At 37.5% G+C, this 20658-nt stretch overlaps 1 protein-coding gene across 1 annotated transcript in view; it reads right to left on the bottom strand.

Annotated features, from left to right (window-relative positions):
* Window positions 1-6960: 6960 nt before the first annotated feature.
* NBN (nibrin) overlaps window positions 6961-20658 on the bottom strand; it is a 26376-nt gene continuing 12678 nt past the window's right edge. Inside the window, exons 8-17 of the mRNA XM_009891940.1 lie at window positions 19709-19809; window positions 17355-17496; window positions 16638-16901; window positions 16411-16481; window positions 15908-16353; window positions 14277-14348; window positions 12862-13017; window positions 11738-11851; window positions 10657-10706; window positions 6961-6991 (exon numbers count right to left, since the gene is read on the bottom strand). Coding sequence (XP_009890242.1) covers window positions 6961-6991; window positions 10657-10706; window positions 11738-11851; window positions 12862-13017; window positions 14277-14348; window positions 15908-16353; window positions 16411-16481; window positions 16638-16901; window positions 17355-17496; window positions 19709-19809 — 1447 coding nt within the window. The remainder of the gene's footprint in view (window positions 6992-10656; window positions 10707-11737; window positions 11852-12861; window positions 13018-14276; window positions 14349-15907; window positions 16354-16410; window positions 16482-16637; window positions 16902-17354; window positions 17497-19708; window positions 19810-20658) is intronic.

The raw sequence follows: 20658 nt of genomic DNA, 5'->3' as shown, positions 1-20658 counted from the left end.
AAGAATCAGCCTACACTGCCTGCAGTGCATGCTTCAGGAAACTAAAATTCAGCTTCATGTTCCTGGACACCCTCTATAGACTCACATGCCAGCATAAAGAAAATGAACAACTAGGTTTGTTACGTATTCACAAAATATTATGGAATCCTGGCATTTTAAGGTTCTTTTTTTAACTAGGTGTGTAAAGAAAAAGTAGTTGTCCACAAATATAAAGGCCAAGGCAAGGTGATCAAAGAGACTTGATACAGTTCCAGGGGACACTCTGAAGAGAGGGAAATGGTTCATTTTTCATCCGTTTGGATTCTAGGACCAGCTTCTATGTGAACACGGAGTTATTGCTGTTCAAGAACTGATCCTGCTGCCTTTATCTATCTGGCACAATTTGGAAAGTCAATACTCTCATCGTGCCTGTCTTGTTAGGTCTGGTATGCTGGTTGTGGAATTCCAGTTCTAAATGAGATAAAGGCTTTTATATTCATCTACCTACATGTTTGTTCACACACATAATACACCCACACTTGGAGATACTATACATAAATGACATTTCTGTGTGTCCTGCCTCAGTTTTCTGCTTTTGCTGGAGTATGCTTGGGTCATGCCCTTTTTTTTCCAAATGAGCAATGTAAAAGTGTACAGAACATCTGCTGTCAGCTGAAATATATTCTCCTTCTGAGCTGCAAGCGACTTGTGAGCAAAACCTCAGCTTTGATTAGATGATAAACCTAACTGAGGTTTGCATGCTAAGCTTGTTTTATCTTCATGTGTGAAAACTGATGATGGACTGGAGACTAAAGGAGTAATATTAAAACAGTTTCACCTAGAAGCCAATTATTTTGGTTTGGAGAAGTGGGGAACTCTTAAGTCAAAGGAAAAATTTATAAAGTGGGAGGGAAGAAGCATTCAAAGAGCTGTTGTGTTCAGAAAGAGGGAAAAGGTGTTGGTTTGCATGGATCAGGTGCTGCAGCCGATGCTTGGGAGAGATTCTGATGGGCAGAGCGGTATGGCTAGAATGCTAAAGCAAGTGGCAGGGAATGGTGCTAGGTAGGGAGATCTGATTTTGTCTAGCATTTTTATAACTATCTCGCTGAAATATGGTGACGATGGTCATCAAAACATTGTTAGAGGAAGAGTGGGGAATAACAGTAAGGAAGATGGTTCAGGTTTTGCCACGTTTGCCTTAAGTTCTAAAGAGACACTAGAACAATGAGAACACAATCGGAATGTGTGAATCAGACACCAGATGTGGCCAAATGTGAGTGAGGATAGATTCAGGGAATGGAACAGAGCAAGAGAAAAGCTACTTTTATGGGAGTAGGAGAGGAGGAAAGACGGGGTGAAAATAAGGACTGAGAAATCACCTGTACAGAGTGGCAATAGGGGGTTGGAGGTAGGTCTATAGCAGAGACTTCACCTACTGTCTCAGTTATGAACCGATGTTTGATGGTCAACATGTGGAGTAGAGCCTCTGGGACACATCAGGAACAGAGGCAATGAAGGGGGCTTAGCACTCTGGAGGAAGTCGATGAGATCGGTGGATGGAGGAAATGGAAGCTGACTGCATATATGAACTGGTGCGATGCCACAGGAGAGGCCGGCCTTGCTGGACCAGCCCCCCTGTTCTGGGAGAAAAAGGGGCAAGCTCATGGATGCGAGCAGCCAGAAATAGCAAACAAACTTCCACAGTGAGAATATCTTGGTAGTTTTGCCAAAAAAGGCAGTAGCTTCCCCAACTGGTGTAGGAAAGACGGGAAGTCAGCTGAAACTGGTGTGAGTTAAACTGAAAACAAAGCATGTTCCTGCAGGGATACAGCACCCATCCTCTAATATAGTGGTGCATGGAGTAATTCAATCTGCTTTAAGCTGTGTTCAGTTAAGCTGCTGAATGCAAGACTGTATTTTAAAAGCCTTGCTAATAAAAAGTATACTTAGCTTATGTATTGTGTGCATCTCCTTCCTGTGAGCTGTGTGAACACAGATAACACATGCTATAAAAAAACCAATCCCAACAAACCCTCAAAGAAACTTTGTGTTACAAAGAAAAATGCAAGAAAACAAGATCTGAAGATAAATTTCTGCTTAGATGTATTTTTAAGTGAGGAGCATCATTTTGTCAAAAAGGTGGGTCTGCTTGCAGATTGTGGTTTGAGGCAGATAAGAGAAACCTTAGATGTCATGTCTGAGTTACTGAACTTTTTTTTTTAACCTTCTAAAGAAAATCACCACCACACAAGTTCTCTCAGAAAACTGGTGAACTGAATGTTGAAACCACAGGGCACAAACACCACAGAATGAAAATGGAGCATGCAGCAAAAGTTTTGAACTGCGGAACACAAAGCTAATTGCCCTTGCTTGCGTTCACAGCTTTTGCTTTACCTACAAAACTGTCTTTTATCTCAAACCCATGAGTTTTCCCACTTTTACCCTCTGATTCTCTTGCCCCATCCTGCTGGGGGGAGCAAGCGAGCTGCCGCATGGGGCTTAGCTGCTTATTGGGGTTAGGCCACAACAGTATTTTTTACAAAATAAAGGAAAATTTAGGTCATGTTAATGTAATAGTTCCAGGGGTAAGGCAAATACTGATGTAATGTATTGGATGTTCAGGCACCCAAGACTTGAATCATGTAATCACATCCTTTATCACCGACCTCAGAAACTTCAGTAACAGAAGGCCCAAACCAGTAAGCCAACAAGCGTCTTTCCGCTCATGTCTGGAACTGAAAATCTTGACAAAATTATGCAAAAATGGAAGGAAAGCTTCAGTATTATGAATAGGATTTGTTACATGGATTTGGAATTACAATTCAAGCCACGGGTAAGGGGTAGAAGTTTAAATGTCTAAGCTTCTTTTTTAATGCAAACATAACCTCATGTTGAAATAGCAAAAGGCTCAGGTTCATAATCTACAGGCTTCTCATCAACCACACAGCAGATGCAACTGAATTAGAAACCAAACTATCACCTATTAGGCACCTTCAAGTTGGACCAAAAACAGGAACATACACTGGGTCTATCTTTAGCCAAATGCTGATCCTAACTTTTTTTTTTTTCCCCCTTGGCATTACTGTGGAAGTCCCCACAATGCCCTCCCCTCTAGAGAGCACAAAGCTGCCTGTAAAAGACTGCAAAGAAATCTGAAGATTATGTTGGAAGTGTTGATACAAAGAAGACATCTCAAACAAGATCTATAAAGAAATCTCCAATGTTTGCCTGTGGGTGCTCCCACAGTTAAATGGCGGGTGTCTCCATCAGTCCTCGTTGGCAACATAGACAGTGGGGTCGAGTGCACCCTCAGCAAGTTTGCGATGATACCAAGCTGTTTGGCGAGGTAGACGTGCTGGAGGGGAGGGATGCCATCCAGAGGGACCTGGACAGGCTGGAGAGGTGGGCCCAAGCCAACCTCATGCAGTTCAACAAGGCCAAGTGCAAGGTCCTACATCTGGGTCAGGGCAATCCCAAGCAGAAATACAGGTTCGGTGGGGAATGGCTGGAGAGCAGCCCTGAGGAGAAGGACCTGGGTGTGCTGACTGACCAGAAGCTCAGCATGAGCCAGCAATGTGCAATCGCAACCCAGAAGGCCAACTGTATCCTGGGCTGCATCAAAAGAAGTGTGGCCAGCAGGTCAAGGGAAGTGATTCTGCCCCTCTACTCCACTCTCGTGAGACACCACCTGGAGTACTGCATCCAGCTCTGGAGTCACTAACGTAAGGACATGGACCTACTGGAGTGTGTCCAGGAGAGCCACAAGGATGATCCAAGGGCTGGAGCACCTCTCCTATGAGGAAAGGCCGAGAGAGCTGGGGCTGTTCAGCCTGGAGAAGAGAAGGCTCCAGGGAGATCTTATTGTGGCCTTCCAGTACCTAAAGGGGGCCTACAGGAGAGCTGGGGAAGGACTTTTTACTAGGGCATGTAGTGATAGGATGACGGGGAATGGCTTTAAACTGGAAGAGGGCAGGTTTACATTAAACATTAGGAAGAAATTTTTTACTTTGAGGGTTATTAGGCACTGGAACAGGTTGCCCAGAGAGGTTGTTGAGGCCCCATCCCTGGAGGTGTTCAAGGCCAGGCTGGATGTAGCCCTGGGCAACCTGGTCTAGTGGGAGGTGTCCCTGCCCATGGCAGGGGAGTTGGAACTCGATGATCTTCAAGGTCCCTTCCAACCTAAACCATTCTATGATCAAAGCTGCTAAATTCAACCATCTGGGGACGCTGATTTGAAGAGCCCTATGTCATACAATGTGAATAGAGGAGTGGTCTCAGATATGCCACCAAGGTTGCTTGAACCCTAGCAGACTACAGTCTGAGCAGCAAAGGATATAGCATTTACTTTCTTGTAGAAGGCCCCTCTGTACATTGTATCTTTTCAGAATTTCTAAGGTAAAATGACAAATCCTGTTTTTCTCAACTGTAAACACAACCTTTCTGAAGGATCTTGTCCATTGATATTCTGCTATCCAAGCTATTTGCCTGAACTTAGTAACAACAATCAAAAAGGTCATCCTCAGCAATCTGCAATTGCTGCCCTGTTGGACCAGTGGGCCTTCAACAGGAAAACCTGGAAATTCTCATTGTGACAGCAGAAAAACTCACCTGAGGGTGCAACAAGCAGCAGTCAGTACATCTTCTCCAGCAAGTAGTTCAACCACTGAACAACAGTCTTTTTAAAGGTATTTGGCGGACGAGATTTGATGTGCCCTGATGCAAGTTACAATACCAAAGCACTTTCATGGCTATTGCTGAACTCAGAGGTATCTGTCTCGCGCTTCGTGTATCACTCTGGACATCCCTGACCAAGTGATCAAGAAGATGCCAAGACAGACCTGAAGAAACACTTGGTTTTGAAGACCAAATATTTTCTGAGACTGTGCAACCATGTTGACTGCAGCATATCTGCTATCTTGATATACACAGATCTCACGATGTTCTTCAGATATGATACACAATGGCGTGGCCTGAAACAGCTCAGCTCATCTTGCTTACATGTTCTGAGTTCTTGCCAGAGGAAGTAGTTTTGTTAATAAGTACTTAAATTAAATTACATCAACCAGATTACTTCCTCACACAAGGAAGGTGATCTTACCATCCCACCTCTTGAAACTGGATGCAATGGAGCTACAGTCCATCTTCATCCGTATGTGATGGCTTCATACAGCCGAGCAGAAAGTCTGGAAGGCTTTTCTCACCATGCTTTCAGGGGAATCCCTCAAATTCCAAATTCTCAGATCATTAAGATGAGCTCTCGTAACCCAAGAATAGGTAGCTGTTTCATAGCTTTCACTGCTGATATAGATGATGGAATTATTGTGAAAGGCAGAGTTTTACACAGTGATTGCAAAAGGTAAAGGCATGAGAGGAAGAAGTGGGTCAAATCATTTAAAATCCCAAATTGGAATGCAACAGTTCTGTAAGACTTCCTCTGGCTTGGAAGTAGCTTTTAACAGACGGACACTCAAACAAGTTGTTTAAAGCTGCAAATGAAAATATGATTAAGCAAGAGAAAAAAAAAGCTGTTTTTTCAGCTCCAAGTTCTGTACCAATGGTATTTGCTCTGCATCATGAACAGCAGAGAAGGCTATCACAATCAGACATCAGCTGCATTTAAGCCTTTCCCAATAGATTCCCAAGACAATATCCATGAAAATGTGCTGAAGGTGGCCGCTTAACTTCCTGTTGTCCTTTTCAGAGGAAAGCTCATTGGTTTCTCTTGGCCTGCATCTTCATAACTGGATAATGGACATTATTTCCAATAGCAAGGGGATTCATTTGGGTTCTCTGCCACTAGATCTAGAGCTTTCAAGTTGGTTTTTTTTGTTTGTTTGTTTGTTTTTATTTTCCAGGGAAACTCCCCCTACACCCCAACCAGTTTTTTAGGTTTTGTTTTGTTTTTTTTTTTTAAAGTCTTATTTTGGGGGTGTGGGTTTTTTCACCCCACTTGACTCTTGGAAACTATCAAATTTAGTCTTCTCCACCTCTAACTTGAGTCTCATTACAAATAAAAACAATTACGGAACATGAGACATCATTATATCAGAATTTACTCTTCTGAGGAATGTACAAGGTTATTTCTCATTTAATACTACAGGAAAATACACAGACTCTCATAATCTGATGGTTCTCATCATGCAGCTTCTGGGCTTAAACATCTTTTGTTCTTGAACAAACACAGCTCTCTTCTATTTGCAAAGGAAAGGAAATATGCAGAGAAAGAAACTGAACTTGCCCCTCTCTCCCTTCCCAAGAAACCAAAATTAAAATGCTTGTTGGTGCTGCAAATTTTTTTTTGTAATTTTTTTCAGAGTTTATAACAGTGTTTCCAGTCAAACTGTAGGCTGTTCAAACAAATATTGAAGATTTGAAGACATAATAGGGTAAAAATCACTGAATTTACATTTTTTTCAAATCTGCCATCACACAAAATCGGTGGCTGGCTGAAAATAATTTGATGTCACCAACTTCAAAAATAGGAAGAAGTTTGACCTTATCAATATTAAATACCTCTTGTTTACTCAGATACAAATGTCAAGTTTAGTCTAACTTATTTATGAAGTCTTCAAATACCTCCCCCTCAAGACAAAATTGACAATATACAAAAATCTAATTAACAAGCCTTTCTGAAAAGAAAAAAGCCTGATTGTAACTTCCTTTTTTCCCCCCCAAATAGTACTGATAAGCAAACATTAGAAATAAACAGCCTAAAATGAAATCTTAAGTATCTATGGTATTTTACTGAGCATTACTCTTAAGCAAATAACGTTAAGGTCTTGAAAAAGTGCAATCCATAAGTACCAACCAGTGAAAGAAACACTTCTTTTTCTTTAATAAAAGCGAGACTTAAAAACAAGTCTTACAATAATAGATAGTTCAAATGGTCATATGTCAGTATGTGTTATACACTGTAACCAGCAAACCTAAGGAACAGAAAGCAGATTTTGCTAGAGAATCACTGTAAATTCAGGTCACAATTTATCTTCTCCTTTTCACATTAGGATCATACCTGCAACAAAAAAGAAAATTTGTCACAAATAAGTAAATCTTAATGATACTCAAAGTTAACAATGTGATGTAAATAGTTCTATTATACATTCATAACAGTGGATTGGTCAGTGTTCAGTCCTTTCCCCAACTGCACTACTATAATTAACTAGAGTTGCTACAATTTGACTTAAGAATGCATAAGCTAGAACCTTTGCATTAACTAGAGATAACCTTTACTAAAATTTTCACTGACTTCCTAGCTACTTAAAATATTTAAATCTGATAAATGAACAAGTTTCTCCAAGCCTTTAATGTCCCAACATTAAGTCCCTTACTGAAAAAAAAACCAAACCGCAAACAAAAGGGGAGAGAGGGGAAAGAGGTACTGTATAGTCACACCAATGCACCAACATTTGGCCACAACTCATTCAGACAAAACCCTTCTGCTGCTTCCTACTCCCACAAAAAGCAGTTCCTTGCCTTACCTTCCCCTTTATACAGCTTCTGATTGATTTTTAGTAATTTAGATCTACTTTCTGGATATACTAGTTACCCAGTTTATTGCAATATGCTTGTGGTTTGTCTCTGCTTGACACTGCTATCACTTTGGCCTTCTTTTTCTCTCTATTTGTGCTTCATCTCCCAAAATCCTCTGTCACTTCTTTGAAATTCTGATGTGTTTTGTATTCATGCATGAATAACTTACGGACACAACTGAATGATCAGGCAGTTTTACTTCCACTAATTCTGCTCTCATTCATCAAGAATTTTTTTGCTTAGACAGGAAAATGTGACAACTTGTGAGCCAAATTACATCACCACATCACTAGAAAGGTATTAGAAGTCACTGCTGTTGCTATACGTCTCAGACTCCTGGCAAAAATGAAATGTGTACCCTTTGAAAGAAATGCTCTATTATTAACTATTACAGAGCAAGCTGTTAATGCAGTAAGATTTTCTGAATGGCCCTTACACATGTTGATATGCAGTATCATGTTTATTTGACAGTGATTTGGACAAAAACATCCTTCTTCACCATACACATTTTTCTACCTAAATGCACAATTTTTAGTATCACTCAAACGCACAGCAGGTGAGAAGTCAAACAGTGGTTGCTTGTTTCTTCACATAAAAACTAAGAAAACAATGAAATCTTTGCTAAAAAACCCGAGATCCTTATATTATATATAGCAGCTTTCCAGTATCTGAAGAGCACCTACAAGACAGCTGGAGTGGGACTTTCTACAAGTGCATGTAGTGATAGGATGAGGGGGAATGGCTTCAAACTGTAAGAGAGCAGATTTAGAATAGATAGTAGGAAGACATTTTTCACTCTGATGGTGGTGAGGCACTGGAACAGGTTGCCCAGGGAAGTTGTAAAAGCTCCATCCCTGGAGGTGTTCAAGGCCAGGCTGGATGGGGCTTTGAGCAACCTGGTCTAGTGGGAGGTCTCCCTGCCCATGGTAGCGGGGGTTGGAACTAGATGATCTTCAAGGTCCCTTCCAACCTAAACCATTCTATGATTCTATGATATTAAAACTCAAAGCAGTTCTTTGAATTTATTGCTATAGCATTGTAACACATTAGTTCTACCATTTAAGTATGTCCCAGACACCTAATTCTATTTTGAAGGAGGCGGGGAGGGAAGGAGACGGATGGAAGATAAGCAGATAGTAGAAGGGGATCATACATACAGATAGTAGAAGGGGATCAAGTGATCAGGACACCAAGAGCTTCAACCCTGTCTGTGACTATCTATGGAGATGCTGACACTGAGTCGTGAACATCTTTTTATGTAATCTCCCCCACCTCACCTCCAGCCTTTTTCCATGTTAAATGAAGCCTGGATGATGTTTTCCAGACAGAAAGAAATCAAACAACATTATCAGAGAAAGGAAACTGTACAGTGCCTGTGGCCCAAAATGGAAAAAGGACTACAGAGATTCCACCACCGTGACCGAATGCACAAAGAAACAAAAGACCTTGCTGGGAACAGGGAGTGAAGGATACAAAGGGCTATTACTGAACACAATCCATTTATCTGTAGTCTTGGCAGATAGTTATGATGTGCCTTCGCTTCCTCCTCTATCTCAATGTGTACTCAGCAGCAGTTGAGGGCATAGCTTTTCCTTCTAGCTTATCTCTACCTTGGAGTACTGCCTGACTTTCTAACAACATCTTCAAATGCCATTTTCATGGGAAATTTCAGCTGTTAACATTAGCATAAAGCCAGGTAGTTTTACTTAGGATTAAGGACAAAATTACAAACTGCTGAATGTTAAATTGTGTGTTTGCATATTTTTGACTGTGGAAACTTCCCTAAGTACAACTAACCTAAATAAATAGGAGTTGAGGTAAAAACTTTTCTAAGCATCAATGCATGTGAATTATCCAAGTTTCCACTGCTGTGTTTTGAAAGGCTAAAATTAATCAGGATATTTTGAATCAATTTAGATTGCAGCACGGCAATCAAGCTGCACCATCTTTTTTTATAAATGTCTTCATAACTGACATATATTTAAAGGCTGTATTGCAGATGTAAAAACTGGATTAAGTGGCAAACTTGACTTAGAACTTTTTTGTAATTAGAAAGTGGTTATAAATCATTACACTAGGATTACAGTTGAAAGTAACTGGATGGGACAACTGAATAGGATGATTCTCTCTTTCAAAAGAGAGATTAGGGAAAGCAGTAGACAACTAAAGTGAGGGTTATTGAAAGAAAATTGCCAAACCAGACCATGTTTTAGAGGCATATATAATGAATTACGGCAAAAAGCAATGGCAAACAGCCAAGGCAAACCAAAGTGAACCTTCCAAAGAAATCTCTCAAACTCCTGTGACAGAAGCACTGATTAGGACAGAATTAATGACCCTACTACACTGTCAAGAGCATAAAATGATCAGTGTAAAAATGCCTCCTCTCCTCAGTCTGAAAACTGAAAAGATGGTAAGGCATTGAGGGAGTTTCTAACAAGGGAAAAAAAAAAGGTAGGAGCTCTTTCACTGTGAATGGGTTTGAAAGTAGCTTAAGGTGGCAAAGAAAAGGAACACAGAGGGGCCATACTGGGAAATTTGCTAAGGTGTTTGTTTTTTGTTTTTTTTTTTTTCAATTTTTGGTTTAAATTCTGGGAATCATTACTTCAAAGATCAAAATTGAGAAAGCTGTCCTGCCAATCACTTTTTCAGAGAACTAGTATTCTGTTGCTTTAGCTCCCTCAAGTGATTCAGCACAGGGACAGACAAGTGCCATGGCCAGAATGAAAAAGTGGCAGACCCCATCACTTTTTCTTCGCAGTTCGGATGACTGACTTAATTGTAAGTTCAAAACACTTCATTAGGCTCTAGCAAACACTAATGGTGGAAAGCCTGACACCAGAATCTCTTCCAGCTTTTGTGAACAATCAAGCTTGTGCATATGAGCCAGGAAATAACAATATTTTTGTTTGAGATGTTCTTATTAAAAAATTTTAGCAAGTCTGAATTAAATTGAAAACATTTAAGACATTAAAAATTTCAGAGAAAAGTTATTGAGTCATTTTGGCTATATTGTGTACATGGGAATACATGGAGTTTTGACAAGAATAGTCAAAGTAGTCTTTTATAAAATTGGAATTTGTCTAAAAAAAAAAAGATGTGATGTGAAAAATACACATTTTCTAAGTACAAACATAAAACTCTTACCTAAAGAGATCATCAGCAAGCGATTCTTCTCTTGCATGTCGGTTCTGCTCCTGAGAAAATAAGTTTATTCAGCATTTGACATTAAGGATGAAGCTAATGAACAATATAGAAGAACAATATATTCCTGCACAAACACAGTTTTTCCTGAAGAAATAATTTTTGTCTAAGTACTCTATTCAGTGCACATTCACATTAGATAACATATTTCACTACTCAAATTTGGCTACTGCTACCAAGTAACGGAATGGATTAGTTTGTGCAAGATATCAATTTTGATCAGAAATATGTTTTTTGGTTTTTAAGCATCATCATAGAAAAAGGGAAATTTTTTTCTGCTCATTGGTGCGTAAAGGGAATTTTATTAGTGTTATCTATACCTAGGGATTATCAGAAAGAGTGATAATCAAAAACTACTGCTGTAACAGCATCTTGATCAGGCTGTGGAAACAGAATGTGACTCATCAGTACGTATTTTTAAAGAAAATATTGGAAAATGAAAGTGCTAGAGAACTGCTATGATAAAATACAGTCATTTTTCAGAACTTTTACATACAAAGGTGAAGATTTTTACAATAGGAAAAATACTGTATTTATTCTTACTATATCTCTTCAGTATACTCCAAGAGAATTTCACTCAGGGATTTTCTATTTTGTTTTACAACAGAATATCAATTGTACTGTATAACAATTTGAACACAACTAACCATACAGAAATTCTTCCTAGCTCCCAGTCACATTTTTAGAAGTCACAAGTTTCCATAATGCTGATCTTTTTTTTAATAAGCAAAGTAATTATCTTTTAGGTTATTGATTTTGCTTTAAATCAATATTTCTGATCATATGAACGTTGCATGTAAAATTAATTCAAATAATCAACAAGAAGATGAACCTTACCACTGACCTCTGATTTTCAGTAACTTTTCTAATGTCTATGTTCCTATGAGCATGCGTGGACAGCTAATTGGCTGAGGTTTTATTTCAAAAATAAAATTCTGAAGTATTTCAGAATGACCACAGGTTGCTATGACCACTTACGTAAGTCAAGTTTTTGTTTGATCATCCTCAAGAAATAATTCCTTACCTCCATTTCTTGCCTTAACCAGTCTTCTAGTTCCGAATTCTTTTTAGCATGGTGAGCAATCAAATCCGATCCTCCAATAATGTATGGAAGTTGTCCTTCCCCTGGATAAGCTACCTGCCAGACAATAAGTTCTTACAATTACAATACAAGGCAAACACACTGCAAGTAAAAGGTCTGTTTTAACAAATTCAGAAAGTCTATTCAGATATCACAGAAGAAAGTCAGTCAGTCTTCCTTTGAATAACATTTATCAGAGATTATATTTAAAAGACACTGAAGAGGAAAAAAAAGCATTTATAGAAAGCTATTAACTCATTTTTTTCAAAGAGACAAACAAACAAAAAAGCTGACAAGTTATGTATGCTAAATAAATCTGATAGTACATTAAATGGAGTTTAATGGACAGAATCAATTTTATCATCAGAATGCATAAGCATTCATTACAAAATGGTGGAAAAGAAAATAGTATCAGAAATTTAAAACATTATCTAAAAATGAGAGCATACTCCCAGAAAGCTAGAGGTTGCATTATGTGACTTACATAGTATTTTACTGAAATGCATTAATGCATCTCTAGTAATCCTACACTATATTTTTGTTTGGTTGGTTTCAATATGAGCTGAAGTGGTATTTTTACACTGAACACAAAGAATTTTCTTGAAATTATCTTCAGGACTCAAGCAAGCAATAATCTTACTTTCGTAAAATACTAGATTTAGTTCTATTTAGAAATCAAAGAATTATTAGACAAAATGCAATATTCGGAACCAGCAAATGCTTTATAAGTAGGTCTTTCGAGAATTTTAGTTGCTAGCTTTTGGAGGTACAACCAGAAGTTATGGAAGGCATCACTTAAGCACTTATTCCAAGTAACAGCTTGGAATAGAGTACAAGTATCTAAATAGTCTAGCACGAGGTATGCCTTTGTCAGCTTGGTACTTCTTCAGTTAATTAACAAAATATTTATTAACAGTATGATATGGTATTTACATTGTTTCTTTCTGTAGTTGCTATCAATTTAAAAAAAAAAAAATCTTTCATAACATATTTCTAGAATCTGAAGGCAATACTTTTTAGTATTTTTAAATACTGCCATCTTGTGGCCATTTGAAATACATACTAACCTTTTTGAAGGTTTTGAAATTTCTCTTTCCTCCATAGCTGGTGTTTCCAGTAAGCTGACTGTTCTGTCTTGGATGGCTGACAACCAGTGATCTAAACTCAGTCAACAGAAGTCTGCTAGGAAGATTGCTGGAGTCATCTTGCAGTTCGTTGTGCTTCTTGTATGGGAAGAAAAAGGAAGGAGCACTTCAAGTGTGTAAACAGAGAGACAACATATCTAACAGTATAAACTTTAGAGAAAGAAATTATCATGAGCACAGCTGAGGTGAAAGTTAGGATTGCAAAAGGGCGAGGGGAAGCAGCACCAGTGCTAAAAGCCAAGAAGATCAATGTACTTCTCAGCCTCCTTATATACTACCAATAGAGCTGGGAGCACAATAAATATGAAAGAAATTTACATCTGTTGGAAAGAGAGGATCATTAAGAACGCAGTAATAATAACAAAGTCAGTGTACCTCATTTCACTAGGATTTTACTTCAAGAAAGATTTTTTTTTTTTTTCAATTAAGCTAATAACTAAGAATTACTTCTCTTTCCACTTTGGCTCTTACTCTATCAGAAACTCCAGTTAATTCCATGGAAGACAGTTGTATGTCTTCAGCTCAATTCTAGGCTACAAATTTACCATTTAGGCCAACTTTAGGGCTGCAAGTTGGATCTGATCAATGAAGCAACTTTTTCTGATATATGAGAATGCTCACATGCCAGCAAGGTTGCATGCACACTTTGCTGCTTGGGGCTAGATCTATATGGATGAAAAAGGAAGTCTGGGTGCAGGACAAGTTCACAAGTAACATTAAACTACCTTCATGGACAGCTCCAGCCCAGATGCAGTACAGCTGTTTCATAGAAAAGTATAAATTTAAAGTCCCGTAATCTGCACTACACAGTCTTGGTGTATCTGCACAGCATTCTCTCTTCTTGGACTGTTTTCTGGATGTACGTGAAAAGGTTTTATCCTGCCCCTTATTGTCTGGCTACACTCTCCTTTATCCCTTCAGATCTTTCCATTTCAGTTTCATTTAGTCTCCTTTTCCTCTGCCTCACTGCCACTCCCAGAAATTCTCTCCTTCGTCCCTCCTTCATCTCACGTATAACAAAGTCAGCATGCAAAGTCAGCAAGTGTTAACCACATTGAAGGGTTAATACAATTAGATTAGGTTGCTGTAGCTTCAGTCATTTTAAGTATCCATCCAAATACCATTAGAAAAGCATGCAGATGAACTACAATTTGCTCTGTCTTTTCACAGTCAGTAAGTTGGACAGGACTATTCTAATTTACACATGATTATTTTAAGAAGTACAATCTTCAGCACCTCCTTTACTCTGAAATGGGATCCCAATACTATGGTCTTAAAAGCAAAATTTTGATGCATTTTCTTAATGATTCTTCAAGTTTGCTGTTTAAACTTCTTACCAAGACTGGCAAATCTTGCTTGATCTCAGTTTTGATTTCTGAAGTTAGACTTGATCCAAGTTCCTCTTCTTTCTATTTGATTAAAAATTATTTAAAATGTAACACTGAAATTAAGTGCAACTTTAATTACATAAAATTGTTTTCTGCACTTTACAGTGGAATAAGCAACGAAGCTGTTGAGAGGTCTAGAGTACAAGTCTTATGAGGAGCAGCTGAGGGAACTGGGGTTGTTTAGCCTGGAGAAAAGGAGGCTGAAGGGAGCCTTATCGCTCTCTACAACTACCTGAAAGGAGGCTGTAGTGAGGTGGGGGTCAGTCTCTTCTCCCCAGTAAGAGGAAATGGCCTCAAGTTGCACACGGGGAGGTTTAGATTGGGTATTAGGAAAAATTTCTTCACCAAAAGGGTTGTCAAACATTGGAACAGGCTGCCCAGGGAAGTGGTGGAGTCACCATCCCTGGAGGTATTTAAAAGACAGGTAGATGTAGCGCTTAGAAACTTGGTGTAGTGGTGGTTTTGGCAATGCTAGCTTGACGGTTGGACTTGATAAGCTTAAAGGTCCCTTCTAGTCTAGATGATTCTAAAGTATCAAGAGAAGAGTGTTACACTGGTCTGAGCTAAGGATGCACAGATAATTACTAATTCTCATCTGATCCAAGGTGTCTTGCAAATTCCAGTTACTCAATCATATATTCAAACTTTATTATTACAGCACTTAAACACTGCCTACACTGTGTAAGAACTGACTAGACAGTAAGCTTTAACATATATATATTTTAAATAAACAAAAATCAAACCTGTTCCTTCTCTCTTATTCCCCTTTGCATTGTTAAGAGTCTACTTTGCTAAAGCTCTCAATACTGTTTTCCTCTACAAACCTGCTTTTGGTTTTTTTTCTCCAATGAAGTGGCTACTGTTAACTCAAAATCCATTGTTTTCTTCATTTCTCTTAGAAAATTCCCTTATTCTCAAAAACAAAACCAGAGAAATAATCAAGAAAACTAATCACAAGCTGGGTTTTGGTTGGTTGGGGGGTGGGGGGGGGTGTTGGCTGTTTTTTGTTAGTTTTGGGTGTGTGCACCCCACCCCAAGAAGACATTAATAATCTGAATTGCCTCATACAGGAATTTTAGTCTTTCACACGACATCTAGAGATTCTGACTTGAAAGATGTTGGACACTACTGGCGTATTCAACGGAAGAGGTCAACTAAAGCTTTCTTCAGAGAATTCATTAAAGATAACATAACTGAGTATTATTTAGTATAAATATCAACATTATAATTAACACACCAACATACAACATGAGAAGTTTTTCTTGGACCAGTGATATAATCTGATGTCCTACCTACAGTATTCAAGCAAAAAGAGAGGAAAACTTTCAGAATACAAGCAGCTTTCAATTCACAAAGAAACAATGTCCTGAAGAATGAAAGGCATTTAGTTATAACACTGCAGTGTTCACATATAATAAATACATCATGTCAATTTTTAGTTCAGAGTGATTTGAGACATTTAAACAAACAAACTTTACAAAACCACTTTCTGTATACGGGTATCCTTAAAGGCGCTATCTGCATCCTTCTAACACAGCTGTAAATGTCCAGATCAGGCACACGAAAAGAATATAACTTACCACTATTTTCTTCTCCTCTCTCTGCTTTACATTCACTTCTTGAATGCTGCTTCTTTTGGCTTCCAAACATTTTTTTTTTCTTTTTTGAGCTTCCTGGTCATGATCTGCCATTTCATCTTCCCAGTCTAGGTCTCTGCTTCCAAACACAATTTCTAGTGCCTCTGTATCTTCAGATAAATCGTCTAACTCCTTTCTCTTCTTTGGTGCACACTTTGCACTAGAAGTAGTTTTAGTGTCTGTTTTATCACTTACTAGTTTGTCACTTTCCCTCATAAACTTTATACCAGTGTCTTTTAATGCAAAATTTGGGGTTCGGTCCACGATGTTATCTTCCTTTTGATGCTGTTCTGCTTCGCTGTTCCACACTGATGAAGCTGTGCGTTCAGTGCACTTGGAAACAGGCAATGACCTTTCCTCCAGTTTTGCTACTTTGGGTACAGATGTTTCTTAGACAGAAAGCAATTACAAAACAAATAAATTACAAAAGCATTTTTGAATATGACCAGCTGCATTCACAACATAACAGCTTCCTTGGGTTTTAGTGACTGCATTGTGAAATTTGAACACAAGTACCCTTGAGGAAAAGCTTGTCATTCTAGAAAGTTGATCTAAAAATTATCTTTTTAAGTATGTTTTGAATTATATGTACATCCCTTGAGTTAAAATTATTTTCCAGAAACAGCACCAACATAACAGTAAGGGAAGTGATATCAAGAACATTTCAACATACCTTTTTCTAGCTACCTGGAAGTAATTTGTAATTGAGTTAGACTGGTGACGTGAAGCACACTCGCTAGATTTACCAGCTTCTGAAATTTTAGATGGTGAGACAGGATGACTTTTTTGACTAAACCCAGGTGTACTATTCACTCTAGATATCGATGGTCCTGCATTTACACTGCCGATTGTGGTAGGGTTTTTCTTTACAGCAATTGTATCCTGGAGAGCCATTTTCCCTCGTCTATCCATCTGGGGAGTATTCTCTATCTCCATACTACATTAGAGAGAAAAAAATATTAAGCAAACACACAAGAAGTTACCACAGAGATACACTGTAGAATACCGCTTTTTAAAAAATCTATACCTGTACTTTGAACATACTTGTAAACAACATAGGTGTGCTAAAAACAAACTGTAAAATCAGTTATGATAAATATATTTTTATAATTGTGAAATGGCTTGAAAATTTGTAATAGTTATGACAGTCAAATCTGATATGCAGTATCTACGTTTGTATCCAATAGAGTCATATAAATCCCATGTGATGTTTTCTGTTATCTACCACTCAAAAGCAGAAATAATGTCACTGCAAACAAGTGACAGCGATTTAGTAAGTGCCATTTCTAACATCATACATCTGTTCACGGCAATGATACAGTTCCTCTGCCACAAAAGGTTGCTTTATTTGCAAGTATTAGCTTAGAAACTATTTTCATGAATACTTTACCATGTCTGCTCTTCCATTTCTGTATCAGCTACATATACTGTGCTGTCTTCTGCAGCAGTTGGCATTATGGTTTCATCCACAGCCAAACTCTGAGAAATGGCTCGCCCTGCAACAGCTAATGCAGTAGTACTTTTAGTTACAGCTGCAAGAGCAACAGAAGAGAAGAATTAAAAGGTTAGTATTATATCTGTGATTCTTTGTGTGTCTTATCACACATCAGTAACTGATCAGGTCAGATTTTTGTAAAATGGTCTTAAAGCAATTTTAATTAAAAAAATAAGCAGATTTCTTAATTAAAAAAAAAAACCTGAAAGAAACAGTTCTAGAGAAACACATTCTGGGATTCAGTTTTAGTTAAATATTCCACTGAATTAAGTCATGGAATTTTGCTTAAATAAAAACGAAGCATAATAGGAAATCGTATATTAATATGGACATAATGCAACTCATAAGTCATGCAATATGTATTTTATACAAAACTGTTAGAGAACAAAATTCCCTACATTTACTGCTTTATGATGATCTCTAACATGTGATTATTATATTATTTCTACTAATACAGAATCAACACTTGGTATAAAAAAACCTTAGAATAAATGTCTTTGACAACCAATTTCTCATAATCCCCATAGTCAGGGGATAGCCTTAAAACATCTTTGCTGCTCTATTTAGTTAATCGCATTATTTCCTGTAAAGCAGAAAGAAGAGCATATACAACATCTTTTATATTGTCTGCCCTTTCACTTGTCCTTGTCATCATATACTTATGTCTTCTCCAAATCAAAGGATACTAACATTTACTATGTTAATATATGTCTCACAGTGCTGCTAGAACAGTTTTTTTTAATTACTACTCACCTCTCAGCCCTTTACATTATTCCTGCATCTCATTCTCATTGAGAATATGATGACAATAGTATCCTTTCACACAACCCATTCTTTATGCATTCACTCATTAATTTTTCCTACCACTGTAACCTATAGAAGAATAATCAATAGATACGTTTCCTCCCTGAGCAACTACATTTTGTATATGTTGTTATTTGTTGTTCTGAGACAAGTTCAGAGGAAGAAGTCTTGTTTACAATCCCTTTGATTTGCAACACGTACATGGAAGTTTCTTTGTAATTCCCAAACACTAGCACTTATTCCCTCTTTGCAAATAAATTGTAAACATAGCTACCTTTAAAAGCCTGATATACACTCCATTTACACAATTCAATCAGACAACTTAATTTTTATCCAATTGAATCATTCAGACTGAAAACAAGAATCATCCTTTCTGATTTATTCAGATGTCTGCAGGGTGAGTATCTTTAAGTTTAATCTGAGAATTAATTTATTTTGTATCGTTTTCTAAACTAACTGGATAGACAACAGATCAAATACAAGTAACTCATACAGGAATACCAGTCAACTAAAATATTGGTTGCCAATACCAGTACCGCACATGTATCTTTCTCTCTTCAAACTACATTTTTGAGTAGGTGATGTTCCTATACGCAAAGACAAATTTATGGGGGTTTTGTTTGATTTTTTAAAAAAATTGTAGAATTTGCTACCTGATACAACACTTTGTAGAACAGAACAGAACCTAAAATTATACACATAACTGACAATTTTATAGAAAGAAAAATATAGACTAACAATTTTGGAAGAGGCATGACAAAAACTCTCTCTCAATGATTTTTGTTACTACTGTATTAGCAAATACAAGTTAAGTTTCAAGATGAGACTTTAGCAAACGTCGCAACCATGTCTCATTGTTTTTACTTCTTACATCAAGATTATGTTTGGTACTGAACTGGGTGAGGGGTGGTTGAATTTTCCTAAAGCAAATACCTTTTTTGTGGGGAACAAAAAAAAAACACAAACAAACCCCAAACAAGCCTTTACAAATTAATTCCATTCTTATTCTCTCAGTTTCTAACATTCATCTTTTACTTCCCCATTACTCCAGTCTTTTCACAAAAGACAGAATATCATGGAATTCAAACACCACATACATATTAATTCAGTGGCCACTAAAAACTAAACTAAAACTTCAGAAGATTGTTTTAATGTACCTTTCCTTTAAAGATCAATGTACTACGCATCTGCTTTTTATGCTAATTTTAGATCTGCTACTTTTTTATTTACGTCTAAGAGTCATATAACTTTCATTGCAGTTTATTGCAAGACCATTAAAAAACAATTACCTCTTTAGACTTGTATACACTTTTCATACAGTGTCATTCTATTTTAGTGGTCTTGCCAAACAAAAGAACTTGAGCATTAGCAGTTGATGCCCCTGTACAAAAAGAAATACTGCCTCTTTAACACTGTTAACCTATTGCTGCCCTTCTTCCAATTACCTTTGTTACCAGGCTGCTTTTGAGGGTTGCAGTATTTTTCTGTAGACATGAAGATAACGGCCAATCCAATTTCTGCCTCGGGAATAGCCCTGAGATTCTTGCTGTTAATATACAAATAAAGACAAAAAAATTAAAATACATTTCTCAATACAGATTCAAAGATGAATAGGTGAATGGTACAAAATGTTCCATTCCTCCTTTCAAAAAAGATCAGTGTACGCTATGATTTTTCACAATACAGTGAGTCAGTATAATTATCCATCATTATACCTATGTCCTATACATATGAACTTCCATATTTCCTGCTGCTGTAGCCACTATCTAGTCCCAGTGACCTGGCCAATCAATCTCCCCTTACCTGATTTCTGGGCATTTAACCAACTGTGGTCTACCTCTGATTCAAAAATGTGTGTTCATGAAAAAGTGACTTGAAAGATTTGAGCACTTCTTACAAGTCAGTTAGGCACACAAACACCTCTTTTGTACTACAGCTATGAGAAGAGCTTCAGTACAGCTTTCTCTCTTTAGCAGAAAAATTCAGGGGAACTAGGTTTATGTATTAGGTTAAAGATTGGGATTTTGTTTTCTTTCATTGTTTTAATAAAATGGCATCATGAAAACCCTAACATCTATAAAATATGCAGTCTGCCCTCTCAAACAAAACCTACCACCAAAACAAAACCTGATTTTCATTAAACAGAAGCTGCTCTTCAGAAACACTGTATGCAAATAATTAGACAGCAATGAACCACATGACCTCAAGGTGCCACCTCATCTGTTTTCCATGAAATAAATATGTATATTTGTTGAAAAAAATAACACATGATCTATTTTCCATTCTAAGAATATATTAACTGTTTTTAAATAGTAGAAGAAAACACATTTGCTAACTGTAATTTCAAATGAATTTTTGTAGAATAGGATCCTAAAAAACAAAAAAAGAAATAACA

This window comes from Charadrius vociferus, unplaced genomic scaffold (assembly GCF_000708025.1).
Source record: "Charadrius vociferus isolate BGI_N301 unplaced genomic scaffold, ASM70802v2 scaffold15, whole genome shotgun sequence".
NCBI lineage: Eukaryota > Metazoa > Chordata > Aves > Charadriiformes > Charadriidae > Charadrius > Charadrius vociferus.
This window is presented reverse-complemented; position numbering and strand designations above follow the sequence as displayed.